Source organism: Centroberyx gerrardi, chromosome 19 (genome assembly GCF_048128805.1).
Source record: "Centroberyx gerrardi isolate f3 chromosome 19, fCenGer3.hap1.cur.20231027, whole genome shotgun sequence".
Lineage (NCBI taxonomy): Eukaryota > Metazoa > Chordata > Actinopteri > Beryciformes > Berycidae > Centroberyx > Centroberyx gerrardi.
In genome coordinates, this window is record NC_136015.1 from 17,882,898 (window position 1) to 17,903,865 (window position 20,968).

At 43.2% G+C, this 20,968-nt stretch overlaps 1 protein-coding gene across 1 annotated transcript in view; it reads left to right on the forward strand.

The window, feature by feature from the left end:
- The window catches only part of LOC139920802 (RNA-binding motif, single-stranded-interacting protein 3), a 186,303-nt gene that overhangs the window by 147,107 nt on the left and 18,228 nt on the right, over positions 1 to 20,968 (forward strand). The window contains exons 7-10 of the mRNA XM_078290293.1: positions 548 to 654; positions 7,977 to 8,020; positions 10,348 to 10,444; positions 13,287 to 13,337. Of these exons, the coding sequence (XP_078146419.1) occupies positions 548 to 654; positions 7,977 to 8,020; positions 10,348 to 10,444; positions 13,287 to 13,337 (299 nt within the window). The remainder of the gene's footprint in view (positions 1 to 547; positions 655 to 7,976; positions 8,021 to 10,347; positions 10,445 to 13,286; positions 13,338 to 20,968) is intronic.

Consider the following 20,968-nt stretch of genomic DNA (forward strand, 5'->3'; position numbering starts at 1 on the left):
ACATGGTTAGACTGCCCCTGGTGGCCACACTGAGAACAGCACCCTCAACATCCACAGCAACCTTGCCCCAAACAACACAGCCCAGTGAGACATTCGCACTGATGGTTGCGGAGTGGAAAAAGGCATAAAAATCCAAAGTCAAAGGGAAAATGGCTGTTAAAGTAAAACACGGAGGGATTATACTTTGGGAACGGGCACGCCTTTTAGAAATGAGCTTTGGCTGACAGAGCGGTCCTGCATTACCATCTCAGAGCTATTTACGAGAGCGATTACTCTGATTATTATTTCAACAATACCCTGCAATTCTCTTTCATGGGCTGCCAGCATGGGCTGGGGTAGGAAGGGCTTGCCAACACCGACGGTCTGGGAATTTCTCAAGGAACTCCATGGGAGGGGAGAGAGGAAGGAGGAGGGAGGGAAGGAGAGATGCAGTGGTAAAAAAAAGAGAAAGGCGACACACTTCAAAAGGGCTCATGTCCTTCTGAAGGGTCACTGGTTGCAGTCCTCTTAACATGTTTTTGTCCTCTCTCTCTCTCTCCCTCTGCAGCCCCCACGGAGCCTTTGCTGTGCAAATTTGCCGACGGAGGGCAGAAGAAACGCCAGAGCCAGAGCAAGTATCCCCAGAACGGGAGGCCGTGGCACAGAGAAGGCGAGGTAAGATGCCACACCCATGCAGCTGCCATCCGCACTCCACATGTCCTACAAACAGTCAGCTGAATTTATACAACATATAACAAAATAATATACTCATCAATTGAAAATATCTAGACATTAAAACAAAGTAATCTTACTTTCTTGCCTGACACCTTTACCAGACTGGCTTTCTAACTAGTTATGCAAATCGTTGTCGTAACTCTAATTTTGGTAATGTTCAGGTTTTAACTTTTTTAAATTCTACAACTCTTGGGTTTATGAAACCTTTTCAAAACCAATTAGAACTCAAAAAATGCATAGCCGTCAACCTAAAAACAAGGCTTTTTTTTGTTAGTTCCTAAAAAATTAACATTTTGGAGATACACAATTTTCACTTGACAACACCAAAATGCTATATATACACATGAACTCCTCAGTTGATTTTTGAAATATACATATATACCATAAATTATCTGTAATAAAACTGTATTTATTTTTTTTATTCAACACATATTAATTCACATAACCAGGGGAACCAGACATGGCAAAAACAACCCCCCCAAAAAAGTCAGTTAACACTGTTAAACGCAGCCCTTTCCATTCCTGCATGGTGACGTTCAAAGCAAGGCCTTTACCTCTGAGGTAATGGCATTTCTAATAACGGGCCCCCCTGCTCACAAGGCCCCTTGAGAAGTTGGCTATAACATCTGGCTTTATGTAAACCATCGCAGCCTGTCATTTTTATTTACTCTAAGGTATGGAGCTGTTAAAAAAGAAAAAAATGGCTGAGGTATCGATCAAACTGCCCCCGGATGTATAGGCGCTGTCAGGTAAATTGCATCTCAAGGCAAACGCCTCACTGAACACGTATATTCCCATCATTCATCAAAATGCTGGGAAACCTGAAATTGGATACAGCGCTATGGTAACGTATTCATCAGCAACATGTGAAGACACATAGAAGGTTAAAGTCTGCTCATGGGCTACCTACCAGCTATACCAGGAAGGACAGATAGAGGAGTTTTTCAGCCTGGACTATATAGAAGAGAATGAATGTAAGCACATGTGCAAGCACACACACACACACACACACACACACACACATTCAGTGGGGTTGACAGTTGTGCTGAAACGGCAGGGTAGGGGAGAGAGAGATGAAATGTTTGTCCTTCAGAAAACACATGCTCTCTGTGTGTCTGCGTGTGTGTTGAGGTGGGGGGGGGAGTGTGTGTGTGTGTGAGTGTGTGTGTATCTGTCTATCACGTGTTCAGCAGCCCTAACACCTATAAGCCAGTGAAGCGTGTTTAACCTAAATCACATTGCTACATCCCCTCACAGCCCTGCACATTGACAGGGTCAGCTCAGTTGACTTGAGGTAAGGCGAGACAAGTGTGTATGTATTTGTGTGTGTGTGCGTGTGTTTGTGTACTTCATCTTGATGGGAGAAATAAGAATAAAACCAAAATCCTCCATTGTCTCTTTCAGTCCTTTTGCCTCTATTTATCCCTCGCCCCCTCTGTCCTCCACCTTTTACACACTGCCATTGGCCTGAGCTTAAAACAACTGCTTCCCACATGTCTCACACACACACAACTACAAAAACACAAGCACGCATAGATACACACACACAAGCTATTAACATGATTTGTGTTTTTATCTTTGTGAAAAGGCAACTTAAATTAGATGCTGTCCGTCAGAAAGTGGTACCGCACACACACACACACGAAGGCTAACAGTGATTTGTGTTTTTGTCTTGGCGGATGCGTTGGCCTCCATGGCCTCAGAGAGAGAAACCCAACATCTCTCCTCTGTATCCCCCTCTCCTTCCCTCCATCAGGCCCCCTCCCTCCTGCCATGCTTCACATTACCCTGTGTAAAGGCATGAAGGCATGACTGAGAGGCCGAGGTTTAAGTGCTCGAGTTCAAGGGAGCGTGTGTGTGTGTGTGTGTGTCTGTATCTGTGTGCTTGTGTTTTTGAAGTTGTGAGTGTGTACAATATTTACTGAACATGCTAGAGTGTGTCTGCATGTGTATGTGCGTGGTTTGCCTGTGTGTGTGTGTGTGTGTGTGTGTGTGTGTGTGTGTGTGTGTTATTTGTTTTGCTATCTTTGTGGGAACCAGTTTGAGTTTTACACCTTCAGAGTGAGGTCATTTTAGCCGGCCTCACTCAAAGAGGATAGACTTGGATTTAGGATACAGGCTAGAATTAGGATCAGGTTTAGGTTAGGACAGCGGCTCTCAACCTGGGTGTTGGGCCACAAAATCATTTTGGGGGGTTGCGAGATGATTTATGGGATAGGAAAAAAACCTTAACTTTAATCTTTAATCTTAAAATAAGTTTCTACTCAAATCTCTATGAACACAAATTCATTATCAAGTCTATTTTTTCAGATTTTTCTCTAATCTTTAATCTTGAATTGTTCAGCCTCTTGGCCTCCTCTGACTTTTGATAATTAATTCAATAAAACAACATCATTCTTCGTTTGAACTGATCACCACTCTGCATATGCTCACCTGTAACCGGGGGTCGTGAGTAGGCATCGCTTCCTTTCAAAGGGTCAGGAGCCATAAAAGGGTTGAGAACCGCCGCCATGTCTCTCTCCCTCCTTCCCTCTACTCTTCCTCTCACTCTTTTTCCCTCTCGTTCTCTCCCTCCATCTCTTGTTTTCCCCCTCATTCTCTAGTTCTCATTTTGTCTTTCCCTCTAGCGGAGAGAGGGTTAAGGTTAGGGGATATAGGGAATGAATCGAGTCAACGGAAGGTCCTCACAAGTATAGTAAGACAACGTGTGTGTGTGTGTGTGTGTGTGTGTGTGTGTGTGTGCGTCCATGTGGTCATTGATCAGCTCTGCAGGCAGGGCAGGGGGAGATGGGAGATAGGCATCACATGTTAGTCTGTTTATCAGCTGAGAGGCCATTCCTCACCGCCGCCCCCCCTGGCAGGCAGATGAAGGGGAGCGCCAGCCCACGCCATTTATTACTCTCTCCCTTTCTCCATGTCTCTCTCCCGCCTTCCCTCCACTCTTTCTCTCTCGCTCTTTTTCCCTCTCGTTCTCTCCCTCGTTCTCTAGTTCTCATTTTGTCTTTCCCTCTCTCTCTCTCTCTCTCTTTCTCTCTCTCTCTCCCGCTCTCTGCTCGTGTTTGAAGTCAACCCAGATCCCACAGCAACATATGGAGAAAGAGAGAGAGAAGGGGAGAGAGAGAGGGAGAGAGAGTGACTCATTTAGAGAGAGAGAGAGAAAGAGAGAGAGAGAGGAGCACATTGCATGATCAGTCAGAAGTTACAAGGGGTTGAGTGCTGCAGGGTGGTTGGTGGTGAGGATTGAGAAATATGTGACAGATTTTCTTGTAAACTACCCAGAGTGGGAGTCATGAAAGTGTTCCCTCTCGCCGTCTCATGCTGACAACATATTAGTCACCGCTTTTTTATTTTTTTTCTGCTGCACACACACACAACGCATACACACACACACACACACACACACACACCCACACACACACACACGCACACAAGCGCATCTTTAAAGCTCCATGGGTGCTCATTCTCCACTCTCTCACTCTCTTTCTCACTTCCTCGCTCCCTTTCACCAACACACACTCCTACACACAAAAACTTTCAAAGTCACACTTCTCAAGCACCTACTCTGGGGGAATGAGTGTAGATGAAAAAAAACATCCGGCTCTCCACTCTGTGTGAAAGCCTGACAGATGTCCGTGTGTGTGTATGTGTGTGTGAGTCGGTGTGTCTCTGTGTGTGTGTGTGTGTGTGTGTGTATAGGGAGGGAGAAAAAGAGAGAGACTCTGTGTGTGGAGGGCGAAATACAAGGAGGGAGTGGGTCAGTGTGTGTGTGTGTGTGTGTGTGTGTGTGTGTGTGTGTGTGTGTGTGAGGACACAGAGACGATGGCTTGGCTCGGCTTTCCAGTATAAGAACAGTACAGCACAGGTGTCCTTTACAGCTGCGTAATAGGCTGTCCTCACCCGACCCTCTTCAGCGGGATCTGTGTGCCACACAAAAACGCATGTATGCACACACACACACACACACACACACAGACAAATGCATGCAGAAATACTCACATTTTCCCCCGGAAATGTGCCTATTTTTTTTTTATTTTTACCGTTGTTGCTCAGAATTTCTCCATCTCACACTCAGTGTCACTTCAGTTCAGTTTAATTCAAACAGTGCTTTACTGGCATGGTAAAATGCATTTACATTGACAAAGCATGAGGAAGACAATATACATTTATACTGTATATAACCTGTCTTACAAAGAAGACAGATGAACAGGCATTAATGCAAAATGATTCTGCACAGCTTCTAACAAGCTTGAATTTACAACTGACTAAAAGAGGCATCAACTGAATCTCCAGCAGTTGTTCTTAGGTTTTGGCAAGCTGTTATGAATTTGACTGCCATTACACCACATTTTGGCATTTCACCAAGGAGGCATGGTCATTTTTGGATTGTGATCTTGCTTTCGAATTCCTGATATATTTGGGTAATCCTTGGGAAGAAATTCTATCTTAAATGATTGTATTTAGCACGAGGAGAGGAAGTGTAATTCCGTTTCCACCTCGTTTAGCAGGCAGAATGAACATAGCCAGTCCTTCCTTGGAAGCCGTGTCCATCTGTGGCGGCCAAGCCATGTTCACAGAGTCTGTACATAGTCAGGGTTTTTCTTAGTTTTGGATCAGACATTGCGGTCGCAGAATTTCTCCATCTCACAAAAAGACCCACGGACATACCAGTTAAAAGTTTGGACACTTTTTACTATTTTCCACATTTTACAATAATAGTAAAGACATCAAAACTATGAAATAACACAAATGGAATCATGCAGCGACCAAAAAAGTGTTAAACAAATCAAAACTATCTTCTATCGCCCTTTGTCTTGACGGAAAGGCAAAGGCTTTGGAAAGAAATTCATACGTAGGCATCAACTTCACTATTTATATTTGTCTAAGAAACTAATTTCAAGCATTTAAGCATAAGCCAAAATGGCTTTAAGATAATGAAAAACAGTACATTCAATCAGGTGTGTCCAAACTTTTGACTGCTAGTGTACACACGCATGCGAACACACACACACATACACACACACATACAAACACACTTTCTCTTCCTTTCCCCTGTTGCGGATGAGCCAAAAGCCGACTGCATCAGTAATCAGTCATTGGCCATGCAGGATCCCCGGCCGGGAGATTCTCTGCTGTGGAATTCATCAGCACATGGAACCAAGGGCAGCACTTAGGGGAGTTATCAGCCTCACCAGACAGCTGGCCATGTCTGCCACGGCTATTAGCGCGCACGTGAACGCAAACACACTCGCATGCACACAAACATGCGGAGAGGCACGCGCACAAACCGACACACGCACACACACACATACAGTACGGGCATGCAGCGAGACTCACACATGATCAAACATGTGGAGAGAAGAGAGGGCATAAATACACACGCAGAGACCCCTTACACACACACATGGACCCACAGAGAGGGGCCGATGCTGCTCCCTTCATCAGGCCTTTACAGCCCAGAAACCCCCTTTATTTACTAGCTGTACAAATGCTTAGCTGTGCCACGGTCTATCACACTGCGTTGTGAATTGCTTACAACTGTCTAGGCCAGTGCTTCTCAACATGGGGCAAATTGATGAATTGTTAAACTTCACCATTATTTCATTTACAAGAAGTTAACACAATTAGAGAACAGATTTTGATCATAGGTTCACCGTTATCTCTCTACCTGCAATACAGACAGTCATGGAATTCTGGACAAAATCGTATCTAATAATATTCTTAGATTTGAGTCCGAGAGACAAAATCTCATCAAATGGGGGTCTGTGGACCTAATGTGGACTAAATTAGGGGTCCTTGATATGAAAAAGGTTGAGGGCTATACACACAGAAACACACACACACTGGAGTATGCAGTGGATACACACAGTGTTGAGTTACATATGGTAATGTGTATGGATAAACATCCTCACACATGTCGAAGCATACCAAGGTGGTCGTATTCATCACTTGTGCACAAAATACTTTAGCAGACGCATTGCACACACAGTCCAAACCACAGGTGCGCGCACACACACACACACACACACACACAGGCCCACGCATACTTGCATGCACGTGTGGGTACACAGACCCCGGACTCACGCAAACATACACACAGTCACACATGCACACACAAATTGGTACAAACACAAAAGCCTACCGCCACACACACACACACACACACACGCTCACTTCCACACATCCCCAGTGTCGCAGAGGGCTTATTCATCCGGTGTAGATTCCCTGTTTTTGCTCACTCTCGTGGGTCTGGTCCAGGCTCACTGATCCCCCTGCTCCTCTGAGCCTCTATTCCCTCAACAGGATAGCTCACTCTAGGTAGCCCTCTGGAGGAACAAGGGGGGAAGAGTGGTACAGAAAAAGAGGGGAGCGGGGGTAGATAAAGAGACAGAGAGAGAGAGAGGGGTTCAGGGGGTGAAAGAGAAAAGTGTAAGGAATGAGAGGAAGAGAAGAGAGGATGATAGAGAAAGAAAGGAGAGACAGCAAAGTGTGAGAGAGAGAGAGAGAGAGTGTGTATGCTGATGAAATCTGCCATCCTCAGCAGCCTCCCTTTAAAAGAAATCGGATTAGCTCTCCTCCGGGAGAGAACCTTCAGGAATGCAGATGACGGATTGCGGCACGCAGGTTTCTCTCCTGGAGCACAGGAGGGCCTCACATAAACATACACACATACACACACACAAACACACACGCACACACACACACTGTCAGCAGACAAAGAACTCAGTTTTCTGCTCACTCCCTTTCTTTTCCAAAGGGCACTTCTTCATTTCCTCTCATTCATAAAAACATGATTGTACGTGATTGAAATGCAAAGAAATGTCCTCGATACTAATCCGCTTTGTCCTATTGACTGTGCTTTGTCCCACGTTGGCTTGTCACTTGTCACTTTTTCCATTTCGAAATTAGTTGATTTTGATTTAATTAATTTTGGACGAAAAGAATCAGGAGGATCAAAATCACTTCATTTACAAAGTACAATAAAGTTACGAGAAATTGTCTGGGTGACATTGGTGCAGGAGCATATCGACGGAAGTGGCATTGTGAAAACACCACAAGGTACAAAGAAGTGTAAATGTTAAAGAGGATAAGACAAGAAAGATTAAAGGAGCACTTACATCCAATATGGTTGCCAAAGAAAAACAAATGGAACAAAATTTTTATTCAAATTTTTATTCAACAAAATTTTTATTCAAATTTTGTCCCATCCGATTCAGTCTAACTTGTGATTAATCCTGTATGTTTGTTGTTTTCTTGTCTTTCAGACTGGCATGGCGCTAACATACGATCCCGCTGCAATGCAGAACGGGTAAGAGCCTGGCGGTCGATCCGTCTAATACACTCATCTATTGGCCCATAGGACCCGAGTCAATACTACTGTCATACATGTAGATTAATGTACTGTCTGCACTTTGTTACTCTTTGATTAAGGAAATCTATACGGGCTTCAAAGATCAGTTTTCATAGGTGGGGTGAGGGATGAGGGATGGGAAAGGGGAGTTGAGGCAGCTAGTGTGTGTGTGTGTGTTTGTACAAGTATTTGTGTTCCTGTGTTTCTGTGTCTTTATGTCATGACTAAGCGGTGCAGTGGAAATAAATGACCCGGCGACGTGTTTTATTTTTCCCCGCAGTACTGAGACAGGAAGGAGAGTATTGAGGCTCCCCCCTCTCTCTCCCTCTGGCCTCAGGAAGCGTCTCACTCCCTGCTTCCCTGCTTCCTAAACCACTTATCCCCCAGTGACTCGGAGTCAATCTCACCCAAAACTGGATGAATAACGTCACTCATTACACACAGCTTGCCTTGTAAAAGCCTGCTTTGCTGCAAATCTGCCAAATTATAATCCTGCGGTTATTTGTGTTAAGGAATAGAACCGCTAAGAAAAGAGATGATTCGCTCATCCTATGTTCTACCTGAAGTTTATCTAGGCGTACTGTCGCTCCACGTACAGGGAATGGCATGAATTAACTAACAAAGAATATGGAAGTGTATAGTTAACTTTATTCAAATGTAAATGCAAATTGGAAAATGAAAATGCAATCGAATTGAAAATGGAAACAGACATGCCGTTTCACATTTTGTCCGAGAATGTGCATACTAGTACATGGAAATTCAAATGCAAATTGGATTAGTGAATTTAAAATTTCATTATAATGCAAATTATGCATATATAATGCATATATATGCAATTTATGGTTGCATTTTCATTTTCTGATTAGCATTAATATTTGAATAAAGTTAATTATATGCTTTCAGGAGAGAACAGCAAAGAGAGAAAGGTTGGAAGATGAAATCCAGCCAAAAAAGGGCCGCAGCACCATATGTTATCCCAACATCATCCGAACATGTGAATTCTATTTCAAAGTAGATTTTCACAATATAATGTAATGCGCAACATAAAGAGCTGATGCTGTATGTTGAAATTGAAAGTTGAGTCGTCAAGCCCAGTACATTACTCCTCTAATATCCCAGCCCAGTAATATGATCCTCAGCGCAGGTGACAGAGACTAGTGGACATTCCACTTAGCCTCCCGGGGGATCGCACTGACATTCGGGTTGCTATAAACCTTCAGCAATGAGATAAAGTACCGAAGCCGACCACCTCGCTTCTCAACGGCTCAACTCAACCCTTGGCAATAGGCTTCTTTAAATGCATTGAGTTTTCTCCAAGCTCCCTTGATATTGGAGTCAGCGTGCTACCTAAGCCAGCCAGCACGGTACAGTGTAACCTTAATACTTGAAGCTGGGGGGGGGGAAATACAGACAACCTCCTATTTTATATGATGACAAAGCTCAATTTGATGTGATAAAACCCGACTTTTCAATTGAGAATGCTATAAGACGCTTCATGAAACTTTTATGCGGCCAGCGAAACACAATATATGGCCAAGTGTGTGATTTGAGCAAGCTATGAGATAAAACCACTGTGTGCGTGTGTGTGTGTGTGTGTGTGTGTGTGTGTTCAGGATCCAGAAACATAGAGTAGTGTATAGACAGAGAAATCTCTATCACAAGGCTATATAGACAAAGTCTCAGCTACCACCCCGTTGCTATATTGAAGTAATGTGGTTTGATGATGTATGCTGTATGCTTTATGCCATAAAGTAAAAATTACTGATTATATTGACATATTTTTATTAGAGATTGATTACTTAAAATATATATATACTTAAGACTTTCAGACAAAAAATGCACATTGTTGCTAAACTATTTTGACAAATATTTTTAAAACCCCTAATATTTTTTCTTTTAAATGTAGGCTATATACATATTTATTATTTTATTTTTTAGATTTAGATGTTATATTATTTCTAAATCTTCTTATAGTAGATGTATGTACTCAATGTAACCAATTTTTGTCAATAAAATGGAGGGGAAAAGAAAAAAAGTAGAAAGTAGAATTTGCTGTCTAATCAGTCATTTAGAAACATTTTATAGAAATGCTTGTTATGATTTTGACAGGCTGATTGTGCTGTACGGACGCAGAGTCTGACTGTCTGTTTTCCTCTCTCTGTTCTCTGTCTATTATACCTTCTCCACTCCTCTTTCTTCCCTACCTTTTTTCTTTTCTCCACCCTCCTCTCCTCGTTTTTTCTCTTTCTTCTCTCCCTTTCTTCCCTTTCCCTCTCCCTTCTCAGGTTCTACTCCTCGCCTTACAGCATCGCCACCAACCGCATGATCGCACAGACCTCCATCACGCCCTTCATCGCTGCTTCCCCCGTTTCCACATATCAGGTGGGCCATAATGCACTGCATCATGGGAGATAGCCGTCTGTGTGTGCCCGTGTGTGTGTGTGTGTGTGTGTGTGTGTGGCAGGAGGGTTTGCTTTGTGCGGGGGGATGGAAGAGAGGGGGCGGCTGAAAAAACAGCATGGGGTTCTCTCACCGTTTCTTCGCTGCTCCAGCTGTGCTCGATGACATCTGTTTCGTTGGCGGCAAACACAACAGGCATCAGAAAACGTGCAACGAAAAAAAAAGGATTAAAAAAAAAACGGCTGACAGGGGAAGAAAAAAAGAAAATCACCCATCAAGAATGAAAGTGTCTAGGAAAAACAAACATTTTCCTCCCTCCCAGTTCCCTGACCTCTTTTGTGCTCTCTCAGCTGCTAACGCAATGAAGGGGCCTTTTTTTTTTTTTTTTTTTTTTTTAACTTACTTCCACACTATCACTTCTTCCAAAGTGAATTTCCACACTCCTCATGGCTGTGATCCGTGGAATAATGAAACAGAACAGAACAGGAACGTGAAAATTGGCTGTGCGCGATGTCAGGAGCGTTAGCCTTTTTCCGTCAACACACATTTCACGCAGCGCCCGTCGCCGATTCTGAACATCGAGAGGCGCCGCCACTCTGCCCTTTCCCTTCGACGCCGCCGTTTAACATCGGTTCTGTTTGGTATGCAGAGAAAGAGAGAGGGGGGATAGCGAGCGAGAGAGAGAAGAGATGAGGGATAGATGGGACGGAGACGGAGAGAAAGATAGAAATAGGGAGAAGCGGATGGGTGGTGGTGTTAGCTGAGGTGTGTGTGTGTGTGTGTGTGTGTGGGGTGTTGCTGAAGGTTGCCGTGCCCGTCTTTGAGGCACGCTTGATTAAAACTCTGGTCCAGTACCTGGGGTGGAGGGGGTAGAGGAGAGAGGAGGAGGGAGAAAAGTGGGCCAGGGCGCGTCTCTAATCCGCTCTCGGAAGGCTTCCCAAATTGATTTATCAAAAACAATGGCCAGGCTTTTGAGGAATATTAATCCTCACAGTTTCAATATCGGGCAGCTCTGCCGCCGCTTCCTGTAATATTGCCCTTCAGCCAGTCACGGCGGGAAGGTGAGTCCTTCATCTTCTGTTCAAGTACAAAGAGACGGAGGAAAAAGGAAAAGAGGAGACAAGCCGGGCCGCCATACGCGCCAGACAAAAGGAATCGCTTCCTTTTATGATGGAAACAATTTCCTTTGTTACGAAAAGACTCAAGACTCATGGAAATTATATTACATTCCTCCTTTTAGGTTTACGTTCAGCGGATATATTTGAGCTACTGTTCCGATAGTATTGATTTATCAAATGTGGAAATGACCCATGCCAACAGCAGCGTTCTGGTGTTCCTTTAAGACTGGCTCCAGTAAGCTTGAATGGTAATTGGCTTTGTGTTCTGGAAAAAGCCCTTTGATGATCCGCATGACAGTAGCCAGTCCAGACCAGATCACTACCAAGATCTCAGCTGGTCCCTCCAGCCAGCCGCGGCCTGGTTATAACCCGGTCTGCTTTGCATCACTAGCTGACTGTTCACTCTTTTTTCTGGCAGGCTGGCTCATTGGCTGACTTGACTGTGTGGCTGGCTGGTCGGATGTTTGGCTGTTGACTGTCTGGCTGTTTGGCTTGACGGCTGATCGGATGGATGGCCAGCTGGCTGACTGAGTGTGCGGCTGGTTGACTGGCTCGGTGTCTGACTGTTTTCCTGACTGACTGGCTTTTTGGCTTATTGGCTGGTGGGCTGTTTTAAGTGGAAGCACAAGCTCACAAGTTCAGCCAGAGGTGGAGAGCTCCTCAGGTCATGAACACTGTGCTGTTACCTGCCTGCAGAATGACAACTGACCAACTGTTAGAATGATAAGCCAGCCCAAAGCCTCTCTATGAAAAGCCGCTTTATAAATGTGTTGGGATGCCAATATCTGGGCTGGCCTCTTCTACTAACCAGTTTACCAAGTGGTATACAGGCAGTGTTTATGTCACTGGGGAAATGCTAAAGATAAGCGATTAAGAATGAGCCTTCCCTCTCTCTATCTCTCTATCTCTCTATCTACTGTTTTGCTGTGGAGAACAAACACGGCCATGCATAAACAAACAGACTTGGCTTCATGTTATAGAATACCAAGCCTGTTTAGGTAGGGATCCAAATCATGGGTTTGGATTGGCTCAGAGGATTGGTTGCTCTCATAGAAGATTATTCTGTGTTTGTCTTTGTTTAATCTAATCATTTTACCAGGATCAATGGCCAGCCTGCGTGTTTGTCTGCTACAAGCTGTCTAATTCCCCTCTCCAGCAAATCTAAAAGCTCTGTTTGTTCATCCATTCCTTCTATCTCTTGATCATTCTCTGTCACTGTTTCTCCGTCTCTGTCTTTCTCACTCTTTGTCTGTAAATACACATATCTTTGTCTATTTTTTCTTCTCCTTTCTCTGTTAATGGCATGGATAATATTATGCTGAATAACCCTCACGAGGCCATAGAGAAGAAGGGTCTGTTTCTTTTCTAATTTATTGGCTCTTTGCTCAAGTCATACTGCTAGTAATAATGGAGAAACAGGAGAAGGATGGGCCCATTCCAATCTCTTTGTAATTCTTTGGCAAAACTTAATCTGTTTGGTTTAGCCAATCTGGTGCATAAGAACCAATGCAATAGTTCTACAAAACCCTCAAACTCAATGAGTATTTGAACATATTCAATATTTGAACATATTAGGCTTGCATATTATGCAAGTGTTCACTGCTTTATACTGAATCCTGCTTGGATCTGACAAAGACAGGAAGATTTATTTTGACAGCAACATTTTATGTTTTTTTTGTTTTTTTTTTGGTTTATTTTTTTCACAGGTCCAGAGTACGTCATGGATGCCTCATCAACAATACGTTATGCAACCTACAGTAAGTACTCTACCATTCACCTGCAATAGCAGCCGACTCTTAGTTAAATAGCCATGGTTTGCCTGCACTCTCTCTGTAGTGTTTGGCCAGAGTTGTTGAAAGGTTTTAGGAGGGAATCATTAAAAGAACCTTTTTTAAGCCCTTGCTGAAAAATGTTTTACAATATGGAAGAGTTTTTTTTATATCTATATATATTTAAAGCCATATGAATGATTGGAAAAATAGACCGTCTGGAAAAACGTTTGAGACACACATTCTTCCTCTGCTGCAGGTCAATTGTCAAACCAACTCTATTGCATACGTGCACGTGCACATGCACACATATCCATGGGTGCACACACACACACTCTCTCATACACAGGTATAAACACACACACACACACACACGGACACACACACACACACACACACACACACACACATAACCACATACAAACTTCTGATAGCTAAATGATTAGACCACTTCTGTCCTGCAATTACCATACAGACTTCTATAAAAGCATATTATCCCATCTGATAACCACATGCTTCCATCTTCCCTAAGCATACAAACACATTTTGTTTTATTTTTTGGTTGGGAGTTTATGGGTCTTGGATGAGCCAGGGAGTGATTCAGCATCATTTACCAGACCAGACCAGAGCACAATACAGAGAGGCTGCAGACTGTTGCTCTGGGTTACCAGGCTAGACAGCAGACACGGAAAATATTAATATTAATTAGATTCGGTACACCAACAACGCTGTCTGCCACAGTACGACTGAGGTAGTCACATTGCATCCAACGGCATTCAGTTGTCCTGGTTGAAGAGTTCAGTACATTAATTTACTCAGAGTCCAGAACATTGTTTTTCTAGGTCAACCAGAGTCTCGTAGTCTGCAAAGAATATACTAATACATACTAATGAGTTATTTAATCTTTTCTCCATTGGTAAAATCATATTAGAAACTTGTTTCCAATGCAACTCAAATTGTTTCAAGAATCGTATTTCAACAATGAATTGGAAAAGTGGTAAAGAGATCAGCCAAGGGTTTTTTTCCTGGAGATAGGGCGCATTTTCTGGTTTAGAACTGACATCACTACCATAGATTAAAGTTCATTTGGGCATAAAAACTCAAACAATTCCTCTGTGGGTCCACATGGTTCGTTTCCCACTCATTGTCTAGAGACCACAGAATACCGGGTATAATTTTTTAAATTGAGCGGTATTCCAATTTAAAAATATATTGGGCAGGAAAGTTATTGACATCTGCCAATGAATAACAAGTTCTGTTTCTTAGAGTCTGGCGTCTTTGTAATAAACGGTAGTCATGCATAGACTAGGTAGCCATGTTGAAATACTGTTGGACCTGTTAGTGTGTTGGTGAAAGCCACTTTGCAGCCCGGGGCTTCTGCATTAGTAAAGGTGTGAGAGATGGTGGTTTTAGAGCCTCTAATAGGTTTGAGCTTTTATATTCAATCTTCCATGTTTTCAGTGAGGTACCTATTGTTTGGCAATATTCTCAGATAAGCCTTACTAATGTAGAGACAAATGTAGGCACGTATTTTGAAGCTCAAGATTCTTAATTGATCCTAGCTTTACCATAAGTGTTCTCATTTTGTTGCTTAGAGGTCTGAAATCATTGTGCCAGAGGCTCTAACGTTTGCTTGAGACTTTGTTTGGCTCCTGCAGGTAATTCAGTGCACTTTGTTCTCCTCAGCTCACAGTTCAGTCACTGAATGAGATTCGGAGCCAGTTCAGGTCACATATATTTCATCTGTGGCACTACTGTACAGTATTGAGTGCAATGTATGTAATACAATATAGTGCAGCACATTACAGTAGAAATCAATTTCTAATATACACAGACATATAAAATATATATTATATATATAATGCAAATATTGTATTGTGTTTATAATTTTATTGATAAATTATTTTTTCTCATGAAATAACAATTGTAGCCCTGAGGGATACTGCCTAAAATGAATCAAGCAGCCCGAGGCCTGAGAGTTAAAATCATTCTGGCATGGAAGTTCACCATTCTGTACAATTGTGCATATGTACAGTATACGCTTGCAGGTGAGCAGGTATCCCTTCATTTTTAGGATTTATGAGCGAAGAAGTTTGGGAACCGTCTTGCTATAATGCAATACAATACATTCAGTACAATGGTGCAACACAAACTCTGTATCAGTGTTACTCAGACTCAAGGCCCACTGCTGGTCCTTCAGATGTTGCCTAGTGACCTGTAGCAGCTAATAATGTAATAATTTCTGGATGTAATAATGTGATTAACTATGACAATGTCATACAGTGCCCCCCTAAATGGATTGAAAATATAATAAAACCTGGTCATGTAATACATTCATGGAAAATGTCATAACAAATTATTACATTAACTGGCATTTATTACTTCATAAAGGGAGGGACATATTTTCAACTGATGATGTAATAATAATTTGACTAATAATGTAACTACTTGTAAAAATAAGAAGAATGTAATTAGTTGAGTTGTTCCATAATTAGTCAATATTATTATTACATCATCAATAAAATATGTTACATCTCTTTTAAAGTAATAATTATTGGTTAGTATTGTGATGGAAATTATTACATTAAGAGGTTGTATTATATTTTTGACCCATTTAGAGGGACAGTTGTAATGCATTTTGAGTTAGTTATCACAAGTTATTACATTATCCAGGAGTTATCATTATCAGTTGCTACATGTTGCCTAAAACGGTCAACTAACACTTAAGATATGAGCTATTTTTTAATGCTGGTTTTAATGGAAAATGGTGTTTGCCTCAAGCAACCCATGAAGGTGGCGATGTCATTGTTAGCCTGAGTCAAAAAGACAACTGTTTGCCTCTCTGTGACTGAATGGATTGGGAAACGCTGGACTGTACAGCTGATGCAGTTGCAGTAACCCAGCGGAGGAGCGCTCAGCCAGCCGCATGGCTCCCTGCTGTGGCCATTACCACTCAGCCCTACCCATCTCACTTCCCCTCCTGCTGAGGGACACTGAACATGTAATCTGGCCACAGCAGGCCACCAGCCAGGCAGACACACACACTGCACCCTCTTCCCCCCCCCCCCCCCCCCCACCCCCTCACCTCCCCCTCTGTCCAGCTGTCCTCTCCTCCAGCATCTTACCCACCCAACTCCCCCTTTCCAGCTGTAACTACCTTCCCAGTTAGGGCTGCACTTCCCCGGTGACAGATTTTTTCACAGAGGATTAAAGCCGGCTCACTAACTAGCTAACTATTTTTGCTGCTGCTGCTGCTGCTGTCTGCCTGTTGTGAGAGCGAAGATGTCGTGGGTGGTAGACAGCAGCATGACAAGGTGAATGACAAGAGTGACAGGGATTTCTAATAGTCTAACTGTTCAGCATGTACAGTACTCTCTGTCAGCACAAGCACTTGTGTGTGTGTGTGTGTGTGTGTGTGTGTGTGTGTGTGTGCGTTTCTGCATAGGTACATCTGCATGTGTGTGTGCGTGCATGCCTTAGTAAGTGTTTATTTAAACCTACATACCATTTTATTCAGCCTCTGTGCTGTTATGGTTAGCCTGTCAGCATGCAGATAGAATGTACATGGCCCCATCCTGTATGTTTGTGTAACTGCTCATGTTTGCTTAATACATGTTTGTGTGCACTGTATGTGTTATGTATCGCCATATGTGTGGTCCTTACTGGTTATTCCCAACCAGCCCATACGGCCATCTGACAGCCATCCATCTCCCAGCCTTATGTCATGAGGCCTCTTGGAGCCATTGGCAGTCTAGCCAGTAGCCACATTGTACTGTGGTGTACATCCCATCAGGTCTCCATGCCAACAGTAGCCATGTGGCCGTATCAGTCCCCATGGCCCCGTCCCCATTGTGTTCCAGTGGCTCTCTCTGTCACCAAGCGGCTGCTAGGCGCTAACCCCAGCTGTCACAGCCGTCAGTGGATCACAGCTACCAATCTGTCTCCTTTTATGACCCACAGTCATATCCACTACCAGCTATATACACAGCAGACCTCCCTTACGCACACATACACACACACACACACACACACACAGCCTGCCGCCAGCCCAATGAAACACATCAAATTAGCCAAGCGTGCTAGCTTCAAGAGCTCGGGGGGCTACTCAAAGCATTAAACCAATTGATTGTGCTGCAGTTTGGCGGCTCTCACCGTGTGTCGCGTGTTAAACCAATGGAGCATTGTGCGATGGCGCTCCTAGTGCCCAGGCAATATGGAGGCGGCCGAGCATGGAAGGGGAAGAGGTCACAGCTAGCCAGTCAGACTGGGAATCTGCTGTGAAGAATAGATATAAATAGAATAGAATAGAATAGAATAGATACAAGAGGGCCATGAGGGTACTGCAAACTAAAATAGCAATAGCAATGCTATTGGTCCCTTTATTCAGTTAGCATTACAGTTAGTAATTGTAAGAATAGAATGGAATAGAATAGAATAGAGTAGAATAACCTGATCTTCCTGTTGATAAATTGGGTTGTTATTTTAGGAATTGAAATCAAAATTCTGTACAATTTATTTGACAAGGGAGTTTAAGTCCTTTGACAAAGTCTGAGAACAGTATTGCCTTCCAGTCAGGGACTTCTTCAAAGACCTACAGATAAGACATTATGTGCTCATGTGCTTGTAAAAGGCAACACTTGTCTAGACTTTGCCAATATTTGTCATCCTTCAGAGAAACACTTCTTGTGTCATAGAGACCCAAAGAATTTCAGATCCAAATTCTATATTAGGCTACATGAGGCAGACTGGTGACATTCTGGCATCTTTGAAATTCACCTGGACTTTGAATTGTGTAACAGCAAATCACACTTTGGAAAACATTGTCATATTGTCTTCTACAATATCGGTCTGTAATAAACATAAGGAAAGGCAAAATGCAGGTGAATGTCAGTCCACTTTGTTGCTCACTTATTTATATCTTGCTCTCTACTTGATTCTTTGCACAAAGAAATGATTCATCCCCTATTAATGCTTGTTAGGAAGACAATCGTGGTTAAGTGGGTGGGTGATGAACCCTCTTCCACTGGGTTAAGGAACTTTCTAATAAGTGATCTACTGACCTTAGAGAGGTTAAGGTACGCTCTTCAGCACAAATTTAGCTTGTTTGTAAAAAAGATGGAAAGGGCCTGTGGAGTGTTTTAGTGTATAATGTTAGAATCCTTGTAAACTACTAACTGGAATATCTATCTGTGTGCTGTTATGCTGCATTCATGTATTTGTTTATTTTTATTGTACCAATGCCAGTGTAAACCCCCTCCAAATGATGTAACGGTTTCCCCCCCATGTCACTTAGAGCCCAATAAAAAGAATGTTAAACAAAGTAGAATAGAATAGAGTAGATAAAGCAGTAAGGGAAACTGTGTGTTAGAGTGTTGGAGTTAAGAGAAGTGAGATCGACTTGACTCAGAGGTTGCTTATTACACAGTAGACAGAGAGCGTTGCGGCGTGTACAGCATTGGCTGAGGTGTTTGTGTTTATCTCACCAGATTAAGTTTGACAAGCCCAGCCATACGAAGCCGGACCGCTCCTTTCCCTCAGAGGAGCCGGCTCTTTGTTAGCGGAGAGAGGGAGTGAGAAAGAGAGACGGAGTGAGGAAAGAGCAGTTTTCAAAACGTGTTTATCCTCGACACATGGGCAAGATGCACTCGGTGTGAAACCTGATAGAAAGTGACAGCTTTTTTTTTTAAAACGGCCAGCTAAATGAGGCTTCAGCTTGTTCTCCCAGGCCTTCCTCTCTTCCTCCGTTCTCTGTTTATCGCTTGTCTTTCCTCCTCATGTCTCTCTCTTTCTCACACTCTCTCTCTCTCTCTCTCTCTCTGACTGTCTAAAGCCGTGCTGTGTGCCAGTTAGATGTGGGATGCCAGTACAGTATGTCTGCTTGCCTTTTGTGTTCTGTTCTTTTGCCGACGGTACATCAGCCAGCAGACCTTGTACTTAGAGAGAGAAAACTCGCACACATACAGTCACTTACATACAAATGATCAATCACACACACAAATCACCAGACGCACACACACACACACACGGACTCAAATTCACTTCACGCTGCCAAAGAGTGCTGGAGTAGCTGCAGTGCCAGCCAAGCGTAGCGCTGCTGTCTTTCCCCATGACTTATCCATCCCCCGATAGTATTTTCCATTGCCTTGATATGTACTATATGTGCTTCAAGTGTGTACTTGCTGGAGCCGATTGGCCCGTACATACTGTAGGTGAATTATTGAATTCCTCTCCATTGCACCCCAGCCAGTTTTCCCTGGCTCTGACTTTGAATAGACGCTCCCTGGGCCTCTTAGAATTGAACCATAACTATCTGCCCTCATCGGATGGCGGTGAATCGGTGCACTGTGTGATACCCATCTCCCCGCTTGACATTAAGAACGCGCCGCAGATTCAGGAGGGGAACATTATGTTGGTCTCATGAATTCTACTGGCGAGGCAGAATTTGAGACGGGGCTACGGTCGTCCTTGAGCTGCTCTGACTGCTCTCTCTCTCTCTCTCTCTCTCTCTCCCTCTCTCTCCCTCTCGCTTCCTCACTATCTAAACCCTTCTTTCTCTACATCTCTCCCTCTCTCTTTCTTTCTCTTTTTCTCCCTCTCTCTGTCTCACTCCATCCCTCCCTCCCTATCTCAATTTCACTCCTTCTGAGTCGACATCTCTCCTTCTTTCTCTCTCTCTCTCTCTCCCTCTCTCCCTTCTTTTTTCTCCTGCCCTTTCAGAGTACAACTGCAGTTACTGTGCCGGTGCCAGCAAAAAATCGTCTGTTCAGGGTTAAAGTTTCATTCATATAAGAGAGATATTGTTGCGGTGCCACGGGATGACTGACAGAGAGATTGAGCGCTTGCATTTTCACTATGAGGTTTTGGATATTACCTTGAAAATTTTGCGAGAGTTGGAAAAATACATTTTGAGACAAAAGTTGATTTTGTTTGATGGACAAGCTTTATTAGCTTGCTGTGTTTTGGAATTGCATTTCTAATCATTTTCGCTGTTGTAAATGGAATATTGTGGAGAGATTCTTCTCTGTGAAATGATCCATTTGTCTACGGAGAAAGCCAGAGGACGGTTGATAAACGAGTGTAGTTCGAGCGAGCAGAGGACTGGACCTCCCATGAAGACATGACAAATACTGTTACATGCTTCATCTAGCAGCCTTATCCTCTCTCTCACACGCACACACACACACACACACACACACACACACACATACACACACTCACACACATGCACACACACACACACAAATCCCACACAGATTCCATGGCTTCCTCAATGAGCCCTTGTTGGTTGTTTTGTTTGAATAACCTCATTACCATGACAACAGAGAGGCCTCCTACCTTTGCATTTTGCTCATATTAGACTGTCTCAGACATGTCATAATACTGATGATGACATTAACAGTTTGGATCACACACACACACACACACAGACTCACACACAGCAAAACAACAGTAAACATGTCATACCCCACGAATTATGCAGTTTTCCTCACAGCCAGTCATTAACAAATATGTCACCGTGTTTCGACCTGTAATTGTAGCGCCCACCTTGGATCAATCAATGTAATTTTGAAAATGCCAAAAACGCAGTGGTAAGATTAATCATTTCCTCAAGTTCAAAT